This window comes from Rhineura floridana, chromosome 7 (genome assembly GCF_030035675.1).
Source record: "Rhineura floridana isolate rRhiFlo1 chromosome 7, rRhiFlo1.hap2, whole genome shotgun sequence".
NCBI classification, from domain to species: domain Eukaryota; kingdom Metazoa; phylum Chordata; class Lepidosauria; order Squamata; family Rhineuridae; genus Rhineura; species Rhineura floridana.
In genome coordinates, this window is record NC_084486.1 from 146,118,947 (window position 1) to 146,138,672 (window position 19,726).

At 46.5% G+C, this 19,726-nt stretch overlaps 1 protein-coding gene across 2 annotated transcripts in view; it reads right to left on the minus strand.

Annotated features, from left to right (window-relative positions):
- Window positions 1-5,641: 5,641 nt before the first annotated feature.
- AP2M1 (adaptor related protein complex 2 subunit mu 1) overlaps window positions 5,642-19,726 on the minus strand; it is a 43,477-nt gene continuing 29,392 nt past the window's right edge. The window contains exons 5-12 of one of the 2 annotated variants that reach the window (XM_061637514.1): window positions 14,902-15,037; window positions 14,424-14,565; window positions 12,298-12,417; window positions 10,808-10,943; window positions 8,708-8,805; window positions 8,462-8,573; window positions 7,163-7,199; window positions 6,609-6,747 (exon numbers count right to left, since the gene is read on the minus strand). In XM_061637514.1, coding sequence (XP_061493498.1) covers window positions 6,698-6,747; window positions 7,163-7,199; window positions 8,462-8,573; window positions 8,708-8,805; window positions 10,808-10,943; window positions 12,298-12,417; window positions 14,424-14,565; window positions 14,902-15,037 — 831 coding nt within the window. In that variant the 3' untranslated portion in view covers window positions 6,609-6,697. Of the gene's footprint in view, window positions 6,748-7,162; window positions 7,200-8,461; window positions 8,574-8,707; window positions 8,806-10,807; window positions 10,944-12,297; window positions 12,418-14,423; window positions 14,566-14,901; window positions 15,038-19,726 lie in introns of both variants that reach the window. The other variant, XM_061637513.1, reaches the window with a different exon arrangement.

A 19,726-nucleotide genomic window follows, 5' to 3' on the forward strand; every position in this document is an offset into this window, starting at 1 on the left:
CGAAGGCCCTGGAGCTACAGGAGCCCCTGAGGGCTCCCACTCCCCTTCCACAATCCACGGCACCACCCGCGGATTGCAGGGCAGGAGCTTCCACCTGTCCGCCTTGCCCTTGCCCCACCTACCTGTCTCCTGCCTTTTAGCATTGCCCTTAATGAAGATGGCGGCCGCAGCTTCCCTAAGGTACTGAAACCACTGCCGCCATCTTAGTTGATGGCAGAGATGCGCACGCATAGCACGCACATGTGCCATCAACAAAGATGGTGGCGGAGGCTTCATCCCCTTAATGAAGATGGGGGCTGTGGTTTCCCTAAGGGCAATGGTAAAAGACAGGAGACAGGTAGGTGGGGGCATGGGGGAGCTGTGTGCACGCACGCTCACACATGCTGGGGGCCAGGGCAAGCTGATGCCCAAGGGCCCCAGCATGCCTGGAGCTGGCCCTGCCAGCTGGCTAGGGCCTGCTCAGATTGCCACAGCTGTATAAGCCAGCCCCTTCCTTGTCCACAACTGGACTCCTTGGGACTATGCAGCTTGCCCACGGCCACACAGGTGGCAGAGCACATAACTCTTGAGCCACTCACTGTGGGGGTATCTTTAGCTGGCCCTTGACGCCCAGAAGATATGAGTGGGGATTTGAACTTACAGACTCTGGGCTCCCAGCCAGGCTCTGCTCCCCACTGTGCTATACCAGCTGGCAAGAGTTTAGCAGAGACTAAAGTCAAAGCAGGAATTATTTGTACTTGCTTTGCAGAACTGTATTTCTAAAATAAATACACCACAATTCACCTTATACGCTACAATTTTATATTAAAAAAAATCACAAGTGGTGTACTACAAAGTGTCAGGAGCTAGCTCATCAGCTGCCAGGACTGATTAGTGCACCTGATGGGAGGAGTCCTCCTTGAAGCAAAGCAGCCAGAGTTGAGGAATGCACACCGCTGGGGATTATAAAGGCCACTGGCTGGATTTCAGGGGAGACTCCCAAACTGAGAGGCAGAGAGCAGGTAGAGTGTGCAAGAGAAACGAGGCCAGGAAGAAACTAGGGGGCTGAAAGCAGGGAGGGGAAAGCTAGCGGGAGGTTTGACCCCGGAGGGAGAGGAACAGAGACAGGAATTGGTTAGCAAGGTCTGGAGGCCAAGGGACCTCCAGTGTCAAGCTTCAGAGAATGGAGACGGGATTGCACAAGGCAAGGAAGCCAGGCCAAGGAAAGGCCAAGGGCAAGCAAAGGAGAGTACATACTGGGTGGGCATAAAGGCTACAACAAACAGGATCAGTGATGACCTGAGGACCCAGGCTTCTGAGAGTAAGGGGCTAGCCAGGTGGTCTCTGAAGTGGGAGACCCCTGGGAGTGTGATGCATCTATATCTATAAACACATACGCTGCATATCAGCGGCTGAAACTGTGTATCACCGGCTAAGTGTAACAGAAATTATATTTTTCTTGAATCGTCTGCATACGCCTGGTGGCATAGAAAGGTTTTCAGCAAACTTTAAAAAAATCAATATTGGACACCTGCTTAATCTCAATTGGAAGAGTTATTCCACAAGACTGGGCCAGTACGGTAGAAGATGCACTTTTGTGCTGACATCAGATGAGCCTCACCAACGTGGGGGACTGCCAGTAATGCTCTGTATTGATTTGCTGCGCTAAAAAAAAATCCCTCCGTTTACTGATCTGGTGAAAACTGAAGCAGGACTATCTTAATCCAGACCATTTTGACTTTAGCACCATCTATTGCTGGCATGCAGTCATGGCAGATTATGCCAGTGGAAGTGGAGCCCTCAACAGAGGGAAAACAACATTGCCATCCTTATAAAACCCACAGAGTTTACGGGTTTTTTCTCCCACATGTACAGGATTACAAATGTAGTTTCTATGAAAATCAATGGAGCTTAAGTAAAATCATAACTAATGTTGTAAACTGCCCAGGGAGCTTCGGCTACGGGGCAAATGCATTAAAGAAAAATAATAAATAAATGCTCCATTGATTTCCATTAGGATCTAATCGCACCTTATTTAAGTCCAACGTGAAATGTGACAGGATACTTAAGGATGTAATTAATGGGTTGCTTAAGAAAGTTACTAAGGAAAAGGTTCACTGTAAGCAGGGGAAAGATTCTGAAGTTAATCGTCGTTCTTTTTAAAGTTTTCTGATGCTAACAGTTAATAGCCATGAAAAAGTAAATAAAACACTTCAGCTTGGAAATGAGATTGCAGACGTTAGTTGATGAAGAAGTCATAAAGTCCTGCTTTTATTTAATGTACATATCCTACCTTTCCTGGAAGGAACTCAAGTCAGAGTACATGAATATATTCCTCAACCCCTTTATTTTTACAATTGCTATATGGGATAGGTTAGACTGAGAGGGACAACCCCAAGGTCAGCCAGTGAACTTCATGGGTGTGTGGGGATTTCAGTGTGGGTCTCTCCAGCACGGGACAGTAACCACTAAAACACACAGCCTCTTTGTTCATCCATCTGGCCAACAGCACTTCCAACACCTGGCCAAAAGCAACTCTGTATTGCAGCTGGTTGGCGTTTGCCAGTGGTCCTTAGAGGGCCACCATAAATGGCTGACGCATTCAGTGAGATTGCCACAAGAAGGAATGCACAAATCTGTCAGTTTTGGTTCTCTGCTTTTTCCCCCATCTGGAATTCACATTGCCGCACCAATTTATGACTTTAAAAAAAATTTCCCTTGAAAGTTGTCAGATTTTTAGTGTAAACTTATCCTAATTAACACACGTGTGCAGCTTTCCCCAATATACACATTTTTGCAAAGAAAAGTATAATGCATTTGGTATGTCATTTTCACCAGGATGCATTTTAATGCACACACTGCTTGCAAGTCAGAGAAGTTGAATTTCAAAGGAGGGCCTTGTTTTGCATCATATGTTGACAGTGTGAATTAGGCAAGTTCTCCCCCATTCTTTGTCACACAAACCCAGGCTACCGTTAACAATACGTTGCTCCTAACTGCGTTAATTTGCCCAGCCCTCAGAAATATTTATTACCCTACTGAAACCAACTAGTCATGGTGTGTCATATACTACTTCACAGACTAGATTTGCAGAGAGAAAACAAAGGAAAAGAGCTAGCTGTGCTGGCTGGGGTTGATGTGATTTGGAGCCCCAAACATCTGGAGAGCACCAGGTTGGAGAACGTTACAATACTGCGACGTTAAGCAAAGAGAGCCCTTCTACAAATGCAAAATGTGAGTTTTTACTACAAATGCTCTTTAAGGTTTCATATTTTTCAGGGATTTCCCGAATTGTAATCATGCAGCACCACAGAATCACTGTTGCAGTCCCCAAGAGGGAGTATGCAGGCTGCCTAGTTTCTTAAAGGTAGCAGTTTCCACAGCTGGGGAACTTCTTGACCTACATACATAGTGAAGCAAAATAATAAAGTTGAGACCAAGTTAATGCTTTCAAGGATGACAAACTCTGGGAAATCAGAACATGTACAAGAATTCTGGAGGTTCCAAAGTGAAAGAGGCTACAGAGTTGATCAAAGAAGGCTGCTGCTTTGGCCTTGCATGTCTTCTCCACGGCTGACATCCAACTGCAGCCTGCAAGCCAGGCACTGAGGAACCAAGAGATTGTCATCTGGAGCAGCAGAAGCTGCGCCCTTTACAAGAGGCTTTCCTTGCAGAACTTTGCACTGGCAGAACAGCTGCTAGGTAAGGGGGGAAAAACATCCTGCTACAGGCAGCCTTGCACTGCTGCGCCTCACAGCACCTGTCAAGAGAAGGTGCAGCAGCAGCAGCTGTCCTTATCATGGCAGCCTGATTCTGTAGCGTTGGGGTGGGGAACCCCGGCCCCAGTGGTCAAATGCAGCCCTTCAGGCTCCTCTCTGTGCCTGACAGTTCTTCCCAGGCTGCTTTCATCACTGGTCCTGCTTCACACCTCAAAGTGTTTTTACCTGGCTGGCATTTGCCCCCTGAATTCTGATAAGACCTCTTGCTCGTCTGAACAGGCGTGTATAGAAACCAGGCTGGTGTACCAAGGTAAAATTTGTACTTAGTTGCTTTGCACACTTTTGCCTCTGGCCCCGCCCACTGCAGACACATGGCCCTATGAAGGTTGCCTAGAAGGGAAGCGGCCCTCAGGCTGAAACAGGTTCCCCACCCCTGCTGTAGTGCCAACAGCAGCTGGCTTGTCTGTGGCTAGCCCCACTCCGCTCCTCCAATCTAAGAGCTATTTGGGAAAAGAAGATGTCAGGAGCTTCTGGTCCCAGGGGATGGTCTGAAGGCCCATGAGGCCACCACTTTGCTGAAAGCTAAGGACCTGGGTCTGGTCAGTGCCTGGACAGGAGAATGCCGGGGAACCACACGTAGCTCAACATTGGCTTCCTTAATGAAAGAAAGGTGGGAAATAATTGTAAGAAAATTAAAAATAGAGCCTATTAGCTCTATTATCATATGAGAAGCTGCGTTTTGTTAATGCAGATATCCTTCAGTAGACCTTCTGTCAAGTCAGCCCAGTGGCCCCAGATTAGCTTTGGGCAAATGATCTCAGAAAACCTTTCCCCACCTCCTAACAGTGATGTTAGGCCCCGACATCCTGTCTGTGCGGCTTGGAAAATGTCTAGAGTTTAAGGATAGCAATTTGTACGACAAGGATGTTGAACAGAAGTAAGACTCTTCAAGACCCTTTCCACTGTAAAGTATTATGCAAGGTGCTTCTAATGAGGCAGCACTGACTGACTTGAATTAGGATATCTCATTAAGCCTCTGCAGGACATCACAGGAACAAGTGCCTTCACGGCAGAAAGTGTTAAGGCCCTTTATTCGCATGTGTGTCACCAACTGCTTAACTTAAACTTAGTCATTATCCATAAATGAAAATAATTAGTAGTCTGGTGCAGGAGTATTCAGCAACTGGAGATGCATCATTTGCTAAGCCTGCAGCTCCAGCCCAAGGCGGAATGATCCACACCCCTCAACTTACACCACTATACACCCTAACGGAAGCTTAGAGGCAATTTGCTTCTACAACTGCTGCCCTAAGAAGCGTATTAGCTTGAACCTCCAGTGATTTACAGTACCCAAGATTTTGAGTCAGATTCCAGGGCCGCACAGGACTCCATCCATCAGTGAGATAAGTTAATTATGGAAACACTTCTCTGAAAGACCTCTTGTCCACCAGCACTACCATTCATTCGCTACAACACGACCGATGGGTTGAAGTCCAAGGTTCACACTCTTCTCAAAGCTAGGGCAACGCTGAACTAGGCATGGACTGTTCTCTAATTGAACAGGGAGTGCACCATAGAACATTTCCCAGGAGCCCCTGCACTATGCAAGAGTTTTGCAGGGATTCTTCATCAAAGAAGCCTCTGCATTTTGACCCAGCGTCCTTGGTACATGGAGAATTGCTGTGTGAGGCAGGTGGTGGGCACAGGTGCCAGAGTTGTGACGGCTTTGCGTCTCTCTCCCCCCACCCCAATTGTAGGTGACTGCTGCAGTGTCCGAGCAACACAATTTGGTAACACTAGCGCAGCAACTGGCTATCACATGCAGATGCACAGGGATGCTGCTTTGGTCCCTTCCCAGTTTTTAGAATAAGATGAAGGAGCAACAGTCTGGTGATGGCTCCAGCCCAGGACTCCTCTACGAAGAGCACCAATCACAGACAAGCTGGTTCTACATACTTTATTGGGTTTAGAACTGGACAAATCACAAGTGTACAAAATGGGAGACCACACTATCAGAAGCAGAGGACTGTGGGTTACAGCAGCGTTTCTATTGACCCAAAAGCATCTGGTAAAAGAAAGCATAAGCTGATTGGACAAAAGAAAAGGCGGGAGGGGACAGGAGAGGAATGACTTACTGGCCAATTCCAAATTAGAGGACAAATCCCATAAATTTATGTAATGTGCATCTGTCCTCATGTGCCTGCTGGGTTTTTCTTTTCTGAAGGGGGGGATTCTGATTGTGGCGGAAGGAGGTGCTGGCTTTGTCAGCTATTATCAGTGCTCGAAGGCTTTGAAATGTTGTGCTATGCCCACCCCAGCCCACCTAGGAGGATATACCAACCCTCGGCCTATTTGGTCACAAACCATCCCAGGGCAGGGCCCCATATCAAGGGATTCTGCAGAACAAAGAGGGAGGGAAGGGGAGTGCGAGCCCCACGTCTGCTGCACAGCAACAATCACAACAGCAACAGCAAGTACAGGAGCCAGAATCAACTCAAGGTTTGTGCAGCCTATGGTTCTCAGGCCTATTCTACGAGTACATATGCACAAGAACTTCCAAAAAATACTAGGATATGATGCAAGTAGTGACACCAACAGAAGAAGAGGGTTTTATCACATGGTGGTGGATGGTCCCTAGAATGATCACATGGATGGTGGTGATGATCAGACTGGCCCTTGTATACCCTAGGACAAAAGCAAGACATGAGCCAGGGGCTCTTCAGCCACCCAACTTCAGCTGCAACTCCAACAGTAACTGAAGCCAGAGCAGGCACCAGTGTTTGTTTTCCAGAGAGAAGCTGCAGGAGTCTTAGCTTCCAGGCTCTGTAGAGAGGAGGGGCCAGCGAGATGCTCTTCAACTGTACTCTGAGACCAAGGGAGGCTGGGGAAGAGGGAGCCAGCAGGCTGCACAGGGCTAGCATCTTGTCTCGTAGATTCCACTCCTGCCAATGTATCTCACCCATTTGATCACATCGTGGTCACTGTAGTTCAGCTTTGGCTCAAAGACTTTCAGGTAGCGCACCTTCAGCCCAGACGGTGCAAATGGGACCTGCAGAAAAGGAGAACAATGACTAAGGGAAAACGGGGGAATAAGCAAGCTTGGATGCTGGGGGTAAAAAGCAGATCATTCCACCATACAGTGCTAAAGAAAATCACCCATAACAGTAGCCACCTTTAGTTCTCTATCACCCAGCAATTTCTGAAGACCCCGCAGTGATGTTTCACTTTTCATGGTTTAATCAGTTAAACAGGTCAAGTATGGATGGGGGTCTATATTACAGTAAATGTGGTATGGAGAAAGGGGGGAGTGAGTGAGTTAGAACAAATGCTGTGTGCTGATTAGCGGAGTGAATGTGGGATGCTGACTATATCTGGGAGGAAGGTGGGGGGCGTGAGATGGGTAGCTCAGGCAGGCTTGTATTTTTATTCTGAGGAGATTTTGCAAAGAGTAAGATAAATGAAACCAGTAATCTTTATCTTGCAGCCACTTGCTTCCAGAACCTGAATATGGAGAAAACTTGTTTATATGTTTCTTACATCTGTTAAATAAATAAAAGTCATTTGTTTTTAACACATGCCCAATTCTTGGCCTAGTTACCAAATAGAACAAGTTTAACCGTGACTGGTGACAAAGCTATACAACAGCAGACTGATGCAAGGCAGAAATGTTTTTAGTGGTGGCAGCAAGATTCTCAGCAGTTACTGGTAGCAGAGCAACAACCCATAGGTGGGATCTTTAGAGATTGTGAAGTGTCCAGAGGGGTTGAGACTTTCTGTTGCCAAGGTCATTTGTAAGCAAATGCTGGGGTAGGGAACAAGACAAGGACCCTAGCAACAGCTTTGCTTAACGCAGTGTGCAGAATTAGGATCTCCACTTGCGCCAGGCAGAGCGCGGAAGTGGAGATTCTGGTAGTGTGTGGAATAAGAAAATCTAAAGGAAAAATAATGTTTTCCTCATGAAGAGTGGATTTTGGCAGGGGGAGATATGGCACTACAAGTAAAAAGCCAAATTATCAGCTATCCTTATATATTTATTTATTTATTACATTTGTATACTGCCCCATAGCCGAAGCTCTCTGGGCGGTTTACAACAATCCTTAGACAATTCTAGTTAGACATTAACAACTTTTACAGAGAAGCAAAAGATGGGGAGAGACTTGAACATACAAGTTACTTGCAGGATCCTGTTCACCTTTCCCACATACATCTGCAGCTAACGATTAGCTAAACCTCCACCTTGAACACACCTATCTTACGACGGACGTGTGCAAATACTGCTTTCGGTACAACTTGAAATCTTCCCCAAGCTTCCACTCTAAGGTTCCAGAGTTACTCCGCAGTATCCTCATGGAACGCCATTTTAGCAATCTGCCCTCTTGATCACCACTGCTTTCACAAAAGTTAATGCTCCTCTCATTCCAGCTTTTCTGCTCATAGGGAGACACAAAACATGGAAGTCCAGCAGGTTTCCAAAGGGTTCCTTGATCTTAAATCATAATGGGAATCCAGATGAGAAGTCCTATAGAGATGGGCAGAAGCGGGGGGAGGGAGCTGAAGCATCTACAGAAAAGCTACAGCGAATGAGAAGAGGTTCTTTCTTGACAACTGACCTATCTTAAAGAGGGGCACACCGGAAAGGAGTGCTTCTCCAAGTCGCCCCTTTGTTTTCCCAGTGATGCTGCAGATCTCCTCCTCCCATTCCTCTTGGAACGGGAACTGGGAGAATTCACAGCAGCCATCCAGGCAAGACTCAGGCCTCCTACCTCAAAATTCATGGAGATTGGTGGCCGAGCCCACTTCTTCTTGTCGTTGGTGGGAAGCAGTTCTATCTCCGCACTGATCTGAGACTCCTTCATTCCAGCCATACGCTTAATTCTAAGGAATTAAAAAAAGTAAAGTGGAAGCTGTTCTCTAAGCCAGCTCAGCAAGAGCTGCCAGTACCAACAGACTTCTAATACTCTTGTTAAGCTACAGTCGCCTAAGATTAAGAAGTGTCAGGAGTCACTTACTTCCAGACAATGGCATTCTCACTGGCCTTGTATTTTGCCTTCCCTTTCATGCAGATGACTTGAACGCCACTTGTGTTAAGGGGAGTTGGGATTCGCACCTGGAAGACAAAATAATTTGGATTTTATTCGGCTGCTGGTGCCAGCAAAATTTAGTGTAAGGAAGAAAAGCCACCAGCTGGCCTGTATGCGAGTGTTCGCAAGAACCAGGAAGCAAGGGCATACACCCATGGAAGAGTAGAGCTTGGAAACTAGTTCAAGTTAAAAGGTAAAAGGAATTTAATTCAAGTTAAAGTTCAACAAAAGCACAAGGAACTAATTCCAGTTCATGATTGCACGAACTATTTCGGTTCACGTTCAGTTCACAGTTCAACTTCATCCAAATGATCCTCAGCAATTTTTCTCCCCAGCATTCAGAATGTTACAAGCTGCTGTGCTGAAGTATAAAAATATACTTAAAGGAAAATGAACTGTTTAATTCCTCCCCCCCCCCAACAATGATCTTTAAGCTTAAAGGTAGAAATAGTCTAAAGGGTAAAAGACACATGTAAGAGAATGAACTTGAAGACGAACTAGAAATTGTTAACTCAGATTCAGTCCCCCTGGAAATTATGGGAATTACTTTCAGGTGCAGTTCAGAGATTTTTGAACTAGTTCAGCGACTGTTGAGCCCAGGGGTGACGGACCCAGCCTCCTTCCCGAGGAAGAAGGGGGAAGGCATGAGTTTCAGAAGCCTCAGCCATTAGGGAGCATTGACGAGCCAGCTGTTGTTGAGTCTAACCCCGACCTTGAGGAAGAGAGCGAGTTGCCCACCCCGCCAGTTCCCATGGCTGGTCCTGCCCCTCAATGGGACAGCGCTCAGCCCCCCAGCACTCCCACAGGACTGTTGGGGGATGCTCCTGAGAGAGCAGACACTCCTCCTTCACCAAGCAGTATCTTAGAAACGCCCTCCGCTCTCCCGCCTGCCGATCAGGAACCTGTGCTTTCCGATGAGCCCTTGGAGGCTCGCCCCCCGCTCACCGCGGTCACGTTGGGAAAAGCGGACAGGGCAGAAGGGGGCGTGTGTGCGACGGAGTGAGAGGTTATGCCCCAAGACCTTTCCTATTTGAGGCTACAGCGCCCGGAAGTGGGGGCTGAGTCAACTTTCCTCACAAGTTGCAGAGCATGTCTAGAGTGCAGTTAGGGATTGTAGTGAGTTAGCATAGGGGTTTCTATGAGGTGCACAGCCTTTGATGTATCCATTACTTTAATAAAACAAGAATTGATTGCACCATCGTCTTCGACTGGTGTTTCTCACTCTGAACTGGACAGCGACCGAACTAGTTCATTCCAAGCACTGGGAAAGTGTGAGGAAATAATTTTGGCAGGATGACACTATGAGGTAGTCTTCACCAACGACAACTTCCATCGGCTCCAACCAGTACAGTGAGGTAAGCTGGAGCTGATGGCAACTGCAGTCCATTAGTCCTATTATAAGATTCAACAAGATTAAAAGAACCTCTCCCATTTATGGTGGAGTAATTTCAACAGAACTTTTCCTATTTGTCAACCAATAGTGCACCACACACAGGGACCAGCTGGCTTTATCATATATGGTGAAATGTATGGCAGGACACTGTAGCCATGTTCAGCTACCCGCAGCATGGCTCTGTTGCAAAAGCTTGATTACATCCCAGTTATGGCAGCTCTGATCTTGGGAAAAAGCAAAAGCTTGCAACTGACCTGACAGCAGCTGTTATCTGGCACCGAGGTGGCATTGCAGGGCCAACAACCCCTGCCCCAGTCTTTCATAGCCTACCAATGGAGGCTATGTGCCTCCTTCTACAGTTGCACTGTTATTTATTTTATTTATTTATTTAATTCTATTTCTATACCGCCCATAGCAAGCTCTCTGGGCGGTGTACATCAAATAAAAACACAGCAAATACAATTTAAGACGATCTGGTCATCAAATTACAATATAACTGTCTGTTAGCACATTGAATACAAAATACAAAAATATTAAAAATGTTAAAAATTAACAATGTTATGTGGAGGGGGCTTGCACTCTGCTCCAACATACTGCCATGTCCTGAGCAAATTTCATGGCCTTGCCACTCTTACCTCTATCTTCTGAGCCAAGAGGGAAGGTTTGAAGTTGGACTTGATCACCACCTTCACCTCCAGCTTGGTGCGGCCCACCTCCCGCACTAGCGGGATCACACGGAAGGGCAGGATAATGTCCTTAGTGGTTCGATACCTGAAGGACAAGAATGAATATCCTTTTAGTGGAGGGAGAGGGCATGTCAGTGTCTGATCACTGGATAGTAATTACTAGGGAAACAAATACCCTTTAATTTGCAAAACACCAGTGGTGGTCTACACCTTGCAAATCCTCTCCTTTCTAGAACAGATGTGTGTCAGGCACTAGATCTGAAAGCGCAGTTTGATGCTAAGCCATCCACCAGCTTTTGAGAACAAGAGACCACCAAGAACAGTTCAGGAGTTAAGTACGGTTAGGGTTTATTCACACATATTCCAAAATCAACACATGAAAAAATGCTCTCAATATGCACTGTAGATCATATTAAATGGAAAAGAAATTTATAACACTCAAGGGCAGCCACATCAATTTCCACCACCCAAAAGGTACTTAAAGCAGTGGAATTTGTGTGCATTTATTGGGATTTCTCTTCTCAATCTGCACTAACAATCTGGAAGAGGTCACTCAGTTTTCTGCCTTCAGTGCTAAGTAGGGTAATAGCCATACATCCTCCAGCAACGTTTGAAAGACAGCAGACCAGAGACCAGAAAGACACTGGCTAAAAAAAATACACACTGGAAGGACTATGTAAAGTGATTTACAGAGATGGCAAACCAAGCCTTTACAGAGAAGTAAAAGTCTTCCTTTGATCTCCATTGACCCATGGCAGAACTTCAACCATCACTACCCTCATGAGGAATTATTATTTATTAGATTTACATCCCGCCCATCAGGAGCCCAAGGCAGCAAAAAAAAGCACTAAACACTCTAAAACATCATAAAAACACTTTAAAATATATTAAAACAAAACATCCTTAAAAATATATTAAAACAGAACGTCTTTAAAAACATCTTTTTTAAAAAAAGCTTTAAAAACATCTTAATAAAGCAATTCCAACACAGACACAGACTGGGATAATGTGTCTACTTAAAAGGCTTGTTGAAAGAGGAAGGTCTTCAGTAGGCGTTGAAAAGATAACAGAGATGGCACCTGCCTAATATTTACAAGGAGGGAATTCCAAAGGCTGAGTGCCACTACACTAAAGGTCCGCTTCCTAGGTTGTGTGGAACGGACCTCCTGATCAGATGATATCTGCAGGAGGCCCTCGCTTGCAGAGCACAGCGATCGAGTGGGTATATGAGGGGTAAGACGGCCTTTCAGGTATCGTGGTCTCAAGCTGAATGCAACACACTCACCCCTCCATGCCAGCTCAATACTCAAAAGCACAAGTGAGCAACTGACCAACTGCAGAATGCTTAGGTGCAACCCGCAGGATGTCCAGTACAATTTCCCTGCTGCAGCCAAGGCAGAGGGCTAACCTGTGAAGCAGCTTATTCCCACCAGCCATACCTCATGAGTTCAAACTCTCCATCTGGGGGGATGAAGCTGATGCTCCGCTCTGAGTCAAACTTGCTGAGCCTCACACACTGGTGGAAGGTGCAGTCATCAATAGCAATCGACTGCTTCCCACTATGGCAGAAGAACACAAGGAGAGTCACAACCAGAAGCACTTGCTGGGATGCATTCGGGGGTGGACATGTACAGTAGCATTCAGGCCATCTGCTGCAACAAGACTACAGACAGTACTTTGTTATCACAGTCTGAATTATGAAGTAAACAAGGGAGGGAGGAGAGCAAGCTGGAGACCTGGCACTACTGTAGCCAACTGATTCCCTCACAGACAGTAGTGCTGCTGGGCCTTCCAGCCAGACTCAAATTACAGGCTTCCCCCCCTCCCCAGTAGGCCACCAGAGGTTGTCACACAAAGGCTCAGTCCTGCTCTTCCCACAAGACTTAATTTGGCAGACTGGGGATCAGTCCGCCTTGTCCAAACTCCTAGGAGAGAAAAAGAACACAGCTCTACAACAGGTTTTTGTTCATACCCTGAAGCAGCACAAACCAGAGGGAGCTCTTCACTCTCCAACTCCAGCTTCTGCATTTTCATGTACCAGCAAAGACTTGGGTGCCTGAATATAATCTCTCTAGGAGGATTAAGAGGCCGGTCAAGTCACCAGAGTTTGCGGTTTAGTTATCGTATCCAGCTACATCATACTTCCCTGTATATTTTCTAAAAGAGGCAAGGGGATTCCCTGCTAGAGGAAAACCTCCAGAAACAATCCAACACACCAAAATCTCATTGCAACTCTTGCCTACTGCAAGCATTGAATGACGGAAAGCGAATGACACTCAGGCACAGAAGTAATTCAAGGAAGGTGTGTCAGAGTACCGAAGAGTTGCTTCTGGGCTACAGGGTACAGACGTGGGTGCCCAAGACACAGAATGGGCACAGGAACCAGCTTGCTTCACATGTACATGGTTCAGGCTGGATGCTGGCTAGCTAGCCGAGCCACTGAGTTTTGCCAAAAGTGTTTGGGTAAAAGCTTCATTTAGTGATCGGTCTCTTGCAGTCTACTAGGAGGATCGTTTGAAATCCAAGCCATCTCTCACGCATGTATAGGATGGAGTTTTGAAGAAGAGTCTCTTTTCCACAGCCCAGAGCTGCTCTGCTTGCTATCGTCATGACTAAAACAGTACTTCAATTCAACTCTTCAAGTGGGTTTTCCCTCATGCTTCTGTACCTTGGAGGACAAAGTTTTTGTGCCATCTTGCTACTGTACTAGTACAAGAATAGCCCCTACTTTAAAGCCTCATTCAGGCATGTCCCTGTACCAGCCTGATAGGACAGCAACACTTCGGTGTGGGCTTGGTTTCCAATAACAAGCAAGTGGCAACTCAGCCTTCAATCACAGGTGTGACCTGTGTGGAAGTGTCTAAAGATGGTGGCACATGCAAAAGTCACACAAAGCAAAAAGATGGGGAAGGGGTGAGGAGGGCGTGCACACAGCAGTAAGTAGGTTATCTACCTTCCTGTTTCACTGGAGTCAGCAGAACACAAAAGAAAAAAAAAGAATTCAGTAACGAAAGTGGTTATCAGGGAGCAAGCAGGGCCTTAGAACCAGCCCTAGTGGTCCGTTTCAAAACTGGCAAGAACAAGGGCGACTACACCCTATTTGAAGCTGGCATATGGAGAGAGAAGCAGACTGATGCTGGCTGCAATACTATTTCCCCTACTCCCATAATCCCACAGAGGAGCATTACGATCAACTACGACTACCTAGCCCAGTTTAGGGGTGGAATCTGATGGCTTGCAGTTATAGCAAACACTAGATTGAGGTAGCTTGCTAATCAACGAAGCCAACAATAAGGGAAAGCTGAGTGGAACTAGAGAGCAGCTTCGCTTGGAGGATAGTTAAACTATAATCCTTCTACTGTTTTCACTCCCATCAACAATATTAACTATTGTGAAGGAGGAGCAGCAAGACCAGAAAGCAGTAAACCAGGGTAAAAACCAAAGACAATACCCCTTAAGAAGGCTACAGCATCTTCCCAAATGGGAAGGGAGCATGACAGGGCAGTTACAGTCGGTCACACACAGCTTAGCAGTGCCGCTTGGGGGCTGCAGCCCCCTCCCCTACCTTTTCCCCGTTTCATCTGCAGTCCCTTTGCCTTGCTTCTCAATAACAATCTTGTCATTCATGCCAAACTTGCATTCTGGCATCCCGCTTAGGTAGCTCTTCATGACCACCCTGCCAGAGACATGAGCGCTCAATACCTGACCTGGAAGGAAGCACAGGAAGAAAAAACACTAAAAAAGGAGAGGGGAGAGAGAGAGTGTGCATGTCTAACTATCTCAACCTCCTTCCTTCCTTGGGGAAGGGCTGCAGCTAAGTGGCAGAGCATCTGCTTTGCATGCAGAAGTTCCCAGGTTCAATCCGCAGCATCACCAGGTAGGGCTGGGAGTGACCCTAGTCTGCAAACCCTAGACAGCTGCTGCCAATCAGTGTAGGGAATACTGAGCTGGATATACCAGTGGTCTGACTCCACATAACGCAGCTGCCTCCGTTCCTGTGAGACTCAAATCTACTGGAGTGGAAGCCCCTGTGCTGGACTTACCTTGTGGCGACATTAGCAAGTTCACACTTTCCAGCACATCCAGGAAGAGTTCATTACGACGGTATTTGATCCCTTCACGCCTCCAGCCAATCTGACCAGTAACCTGGCTAGTAATCTGAGACTGTTCTTCCTTAGTCTGAAGGACAATGAACACACACGCTTTTAGTAACCCAATATGCCATGGGCAAACTCCACCAACAGCAGAAAATTGCCCTGCACCACAACCCACTTGCTATAAACAGATGTACCTATAACAACCACCCGTTCAGTCTGTGTACACCCAAAGGACCAGTGGGCTGGTCAGCATGGGGTACATTAGTCCCCTCAACTAGGAGGGAAGATCAGTGTGAGGTACATCTGTCCCAAAGGTTAAGGTCTCAAAGTTACAACTTCACAGGGTTAGGAAATGCTATAATTAAAGGCACATTTTGCCTTCCTATGTGCTATGGAAGCAGACACCTGCAAGCCAGGAGTAGCACAAGGGAACATGGTTTGAATACTACATCAGGCTGAAGCTGAGGCTATGCCAGAGAAAGTGTCTCTGCCCCCTCTTCCCGATCAATTGCTTTTTTGTCCCAGAAGGCTCTATAATCATTCATGCACTAAAAGGCCAGTGCTCAGTTGCCGTTTCAGAACTGTCTGGTAACAGATGCCCTTAAGAGGGATCAGTACATCATCAGAGGTTGGTTGGGAAGGAGAGCAAATTATCCTACCTGGTGCTATAATACAGGTCCAGTCACACGCAGAGCGAGAAAAACAGATGCATAGCGGCAAGCGCAGCACACACAGGGTTAAGAGGCAAGCAGGTCAGTGGAAGGGAAGGAGGGAGAGAGAAGAGTGTTAGGCTTGGGACAATCTCAGGCTCTACAAAACTTCTCATCTACTCTGTTAATAAGGGAGGGGCTTTCTTGGAGATCAGGCTTCCCCAACCTGGTGTCCTCCCAACCTGTTTTGGACTACAACTCCCATCAGCATCAGCTAGCATAGCCAATGGGAGTTGTAGCCCAAAACATATGGAGGTGGAAGAGTAATCTAGCAAGCAGTACTGCAGGGCAAGACTCAAGAGGCCGTTCAGATTACTTCAATGCCTCTGCAAGTCAGGCAATCTGGAGACAGAAAATGTTGTACTAAGGCAAGTATCTGCCCTTTACAGGAGACATCACAAATGGAGAATGAATTCCTCTTGATTTTTCAACCTAGCCACTTGGCTTGAGACCTTGCGGCCAATCACATGGAACTTGAAACACCATGGTAGCAGTATGTCAGCTCAAACCAAACAGGTTTATTAGTTCACACCACTACATATGCATTTGCAGTCCAGTTCTCCTCCCCGCCCTCCATCCTTATCCAACCCTATGCCATATCAATACCAGAACACACTACGGTTCCCAAAACTGGCTGGTACATTTACATAATAAAGCCACAACATTCCTGCCCTGTTCTCTGCAGTCATGTAAACTTCCTCTCCTGAACTTTTTAGGAAATGTTCTGATACAAGCTATCAGCCAGCCCATTTTTTAAAATCATCATTCAATCCCATTTTGCACAAAACAGGAAAGTATTCATCATGAGTTGTCTATTTACTGTCATTACAGGAAGCCTGACAAGTAGCCAAGGAGTCCCAGCTTTTCCTATTCTGCATGACGTTTTGCACCCAGAACTATTAATCCACTGCTTTCCTTTGGGAACCCTTTTTTAGATTCTTTAATCCATGTTTGTATGCAATCCAAAAGTACTTTGACAGCAGTTCAGCATAACAGAACAGCCACAGATTTTAATCTTTAAAAGTACAGATCAAAATCTTATAGTGGACACGAGTGAAAAATGTGACAGGAAATCTCAGTGGCTTTCATATTTTTTGCCCAACCTGCACCGCCTTAAAGGTCTGCAACTCAGTTCCTGCCACTCTGAGAAGACAGACAGCTGAGTGACAAGGCAGATCCATTGCCTACCAGAATCACTAGGGTTCAGTACCACCTTGGTTGGAAGACTAAAGCACAGGACGACTGAAAAGGTCTGCGATCACAGAGCTAAAATGGACCTCTGAAGCATGAACTGCACTGGCAGCCTTAGAATAGGACAGGCTACAGCGGCAGGTATGTCTTCCTCTTCTTCTCAAAGAAACTGAGACAATGAAATGGGAGGAGAGTACTTCTATCACTTTAACACCCTGAGAAGGTTGGTACGCCAGACCTTCGACTCCGACTCCTCCCTAGGGATTGGGCTTGTGGGAGTTGTAGTTTAAAAAAGTAACTTTTCCAAGCTCTGGATTCACCTGGTGGTGATGAAATGCCTTGTGCTACCATTTTACTACAGTAAATTTGTTATTACTAGTTAATATACATTTGCCATTTATGAAGGAGTCGAAGTCGGAGTCGGAACATTTCTACCGACTCCGACTCCACCCAAAATTGCTCCCCACTCTGACTCCACGACTCCACAGCCCTGCTCAGATGCAATGTTAGCAAGCCAGAATCTGGCTCACAGACATTCAAAGAAACCACTGCTTGTTTCCGCTAACATTTGTTTCTTTGGGCTTATCCAAATGGAGCGGGATAATCCACGGTTTCCATATTCGGTTTGTCATCTGATAGTCCTCACTTTGCCTTTTAGTTCGCTCTTTCCCAATTAAAAAAAACGCTTCTTTGCACCCGCACCCACAGCGGTAAGACCCCTACATTCTTTTCGCTTTTTCCAAGCTCCGCCTCTAAAACCTCCCCCTATCAACCAATTGGTCAGCAAAAAAATTACATATGCTCCTCTCCCCCTCTGCAACGAAGCACAATATGGCTGTAAAGGAGTTCTCACCTCTGAAGGAAAGGCTGCTGGTTGGTTTCACGCCTGCCTTCCCACAATGAAATTCACCCTTTTCTTGTTTGCATTTGTGATATTACACTTAAATGAATGTATGCTTTTCTGCCTTTATTGATATTTAAGGAGATACACAGGTGGCAATGCACTTATTTCTCCAAAAAAGCAAGAAAAGTGTCCCCCCCCTTCTCCCTTTCCTTCCCACTGAGAATGAAATTGACAAAGCTTTCTGGAGCAGGCTTGAAGCCGACCAGAAGCTCTTTTCTTGTTTGCATTTGCCATATTACACTTAAAGGAATGTATGCTTTTCTGATTTGAAGCAAAAACCCCAGCAAGTAGAATAAAATTGACAAGGCTTTCAGAGGCAGGCTGAAACCGACCACCACCCCTTTCTTGCTTGCTGTGCATTGCAGATCTCACCCAGAGCAGCCACCCCACCATTGGGATGATTGGTTCAATTTTCCCGGGCTTATTCTCGCACATGTGCAAAAGTGCAGATACGTGATTGGCTGGAATGAGGAGAAGGGGCAAGGGGAAACACCCAAGAACTGCCCATCAGCTGTGAAGTCCGCGGTATTGCATCCTAACTCCTGAAGGCACAGCGGATGATTCCCGATTTTAAACAGCAAATTGCATTTTTGCCAGTATTGCAAGGAGCGGATTTAACCCACCAAAATGCGTAACAGCGCGAGACGTCATTTGGACGACCGAAAAATAATGAACACACATAGCGGGTGTGTCACACATTTTGCAGTCATCTGGATGAGCCCTTTGTCTCTCATCCCCAGTGTCTTCTCTGGCAATGCCCAGCCAATACTCTAAATGCCTGTGCACTCACCCAGTACTGCTATAGCCTCTTCATATAACCATGGCTTAGCATTATGTCCCAACAAGGCCAATGACAAACCACAGTTAACACAAGCCAAGTTTCAAAGGCCGTCTTCAAACCATGGTTTCAGATCATGGTTTGTTGGAAACAAAGAAACCACAGCTGGCTAGCCAGGGTAAGTTTGGCTGTACAACCAAACCACAGCTAAGCTTAATCACGGTATAGCACAGGGAAGGGGAACCTTTTTTAAACTGAGGCCACATTCTCTTCTGGGCAACCTTCGGGTGGGGGGGTCACACACCAGTGGTGGGCAGGGTCAGAGACAGAACTACATGGAAAAATGTACATTTTAGCTTTGTACAGTAGACCAGTTTTTCTATCCTCTATACAGGTGAACAAGAGGCAATTTAAGAGTGTAGGGACACACATTTAGCTGGGTAAATAAAGGAGGGTACCAAGGAGAGCAAGTGAGAGGTGTGGCTGAGAAGGGGGCGTGGCCTGGGGCGAGTCCCAAGGGCCAGACGGAGAAACCTGCCAGGAGGGCCGCATTTGGTCCCTGGGACAGTGTCCTCATCCCTGGAAAACGTGGCCGTTTATTGGCCTGAGGCTACAGTCAAGCAGGGATTTGAAGCTGGTCTCAACAGCTCTTTCCCAGCTCTGCACTGTTCATCTACAGCAGCAGGACATGCTGGCAACTGCCCACTAGTCCCATGATTCTAGGGCAGCCTTTTATCTAAACATCAACTGCACTGCTGCTGCCGCTGCTAACTCACAACAACATACCAAGCTGCTATTTGGGACCCGCCACTGAACGATAAGGAGGAAGTCAGGTGTTAAGCAGTTAGTAAATGGGACCCGGGTGCAGATAGGGTGAGGGAATGAAGACAGACCAATGAAGGCCATGCTGGGTGTGTTATACCCAAGACCTTTGAAACAGGCCCTGCTGCTCTCAAAACCACTTTTGCCTAGTAATGTTGCATATTCACGTACAAAGCCATCTGAATAAAAGGCAACCTACACAGGGGGCTGGGGGAATGTTTGACCACTTGTGCTCAGTTGGGCCTTTCCCGTACATATTGTAGCAACCATGCAGAAAGCCAACCTTCACATCTTGCCCCACACACTTCCTCGAAAATCAAACTTTACTTCCACTAGGAAACAGAGCTAAAGCCCTCAGGACTAGCC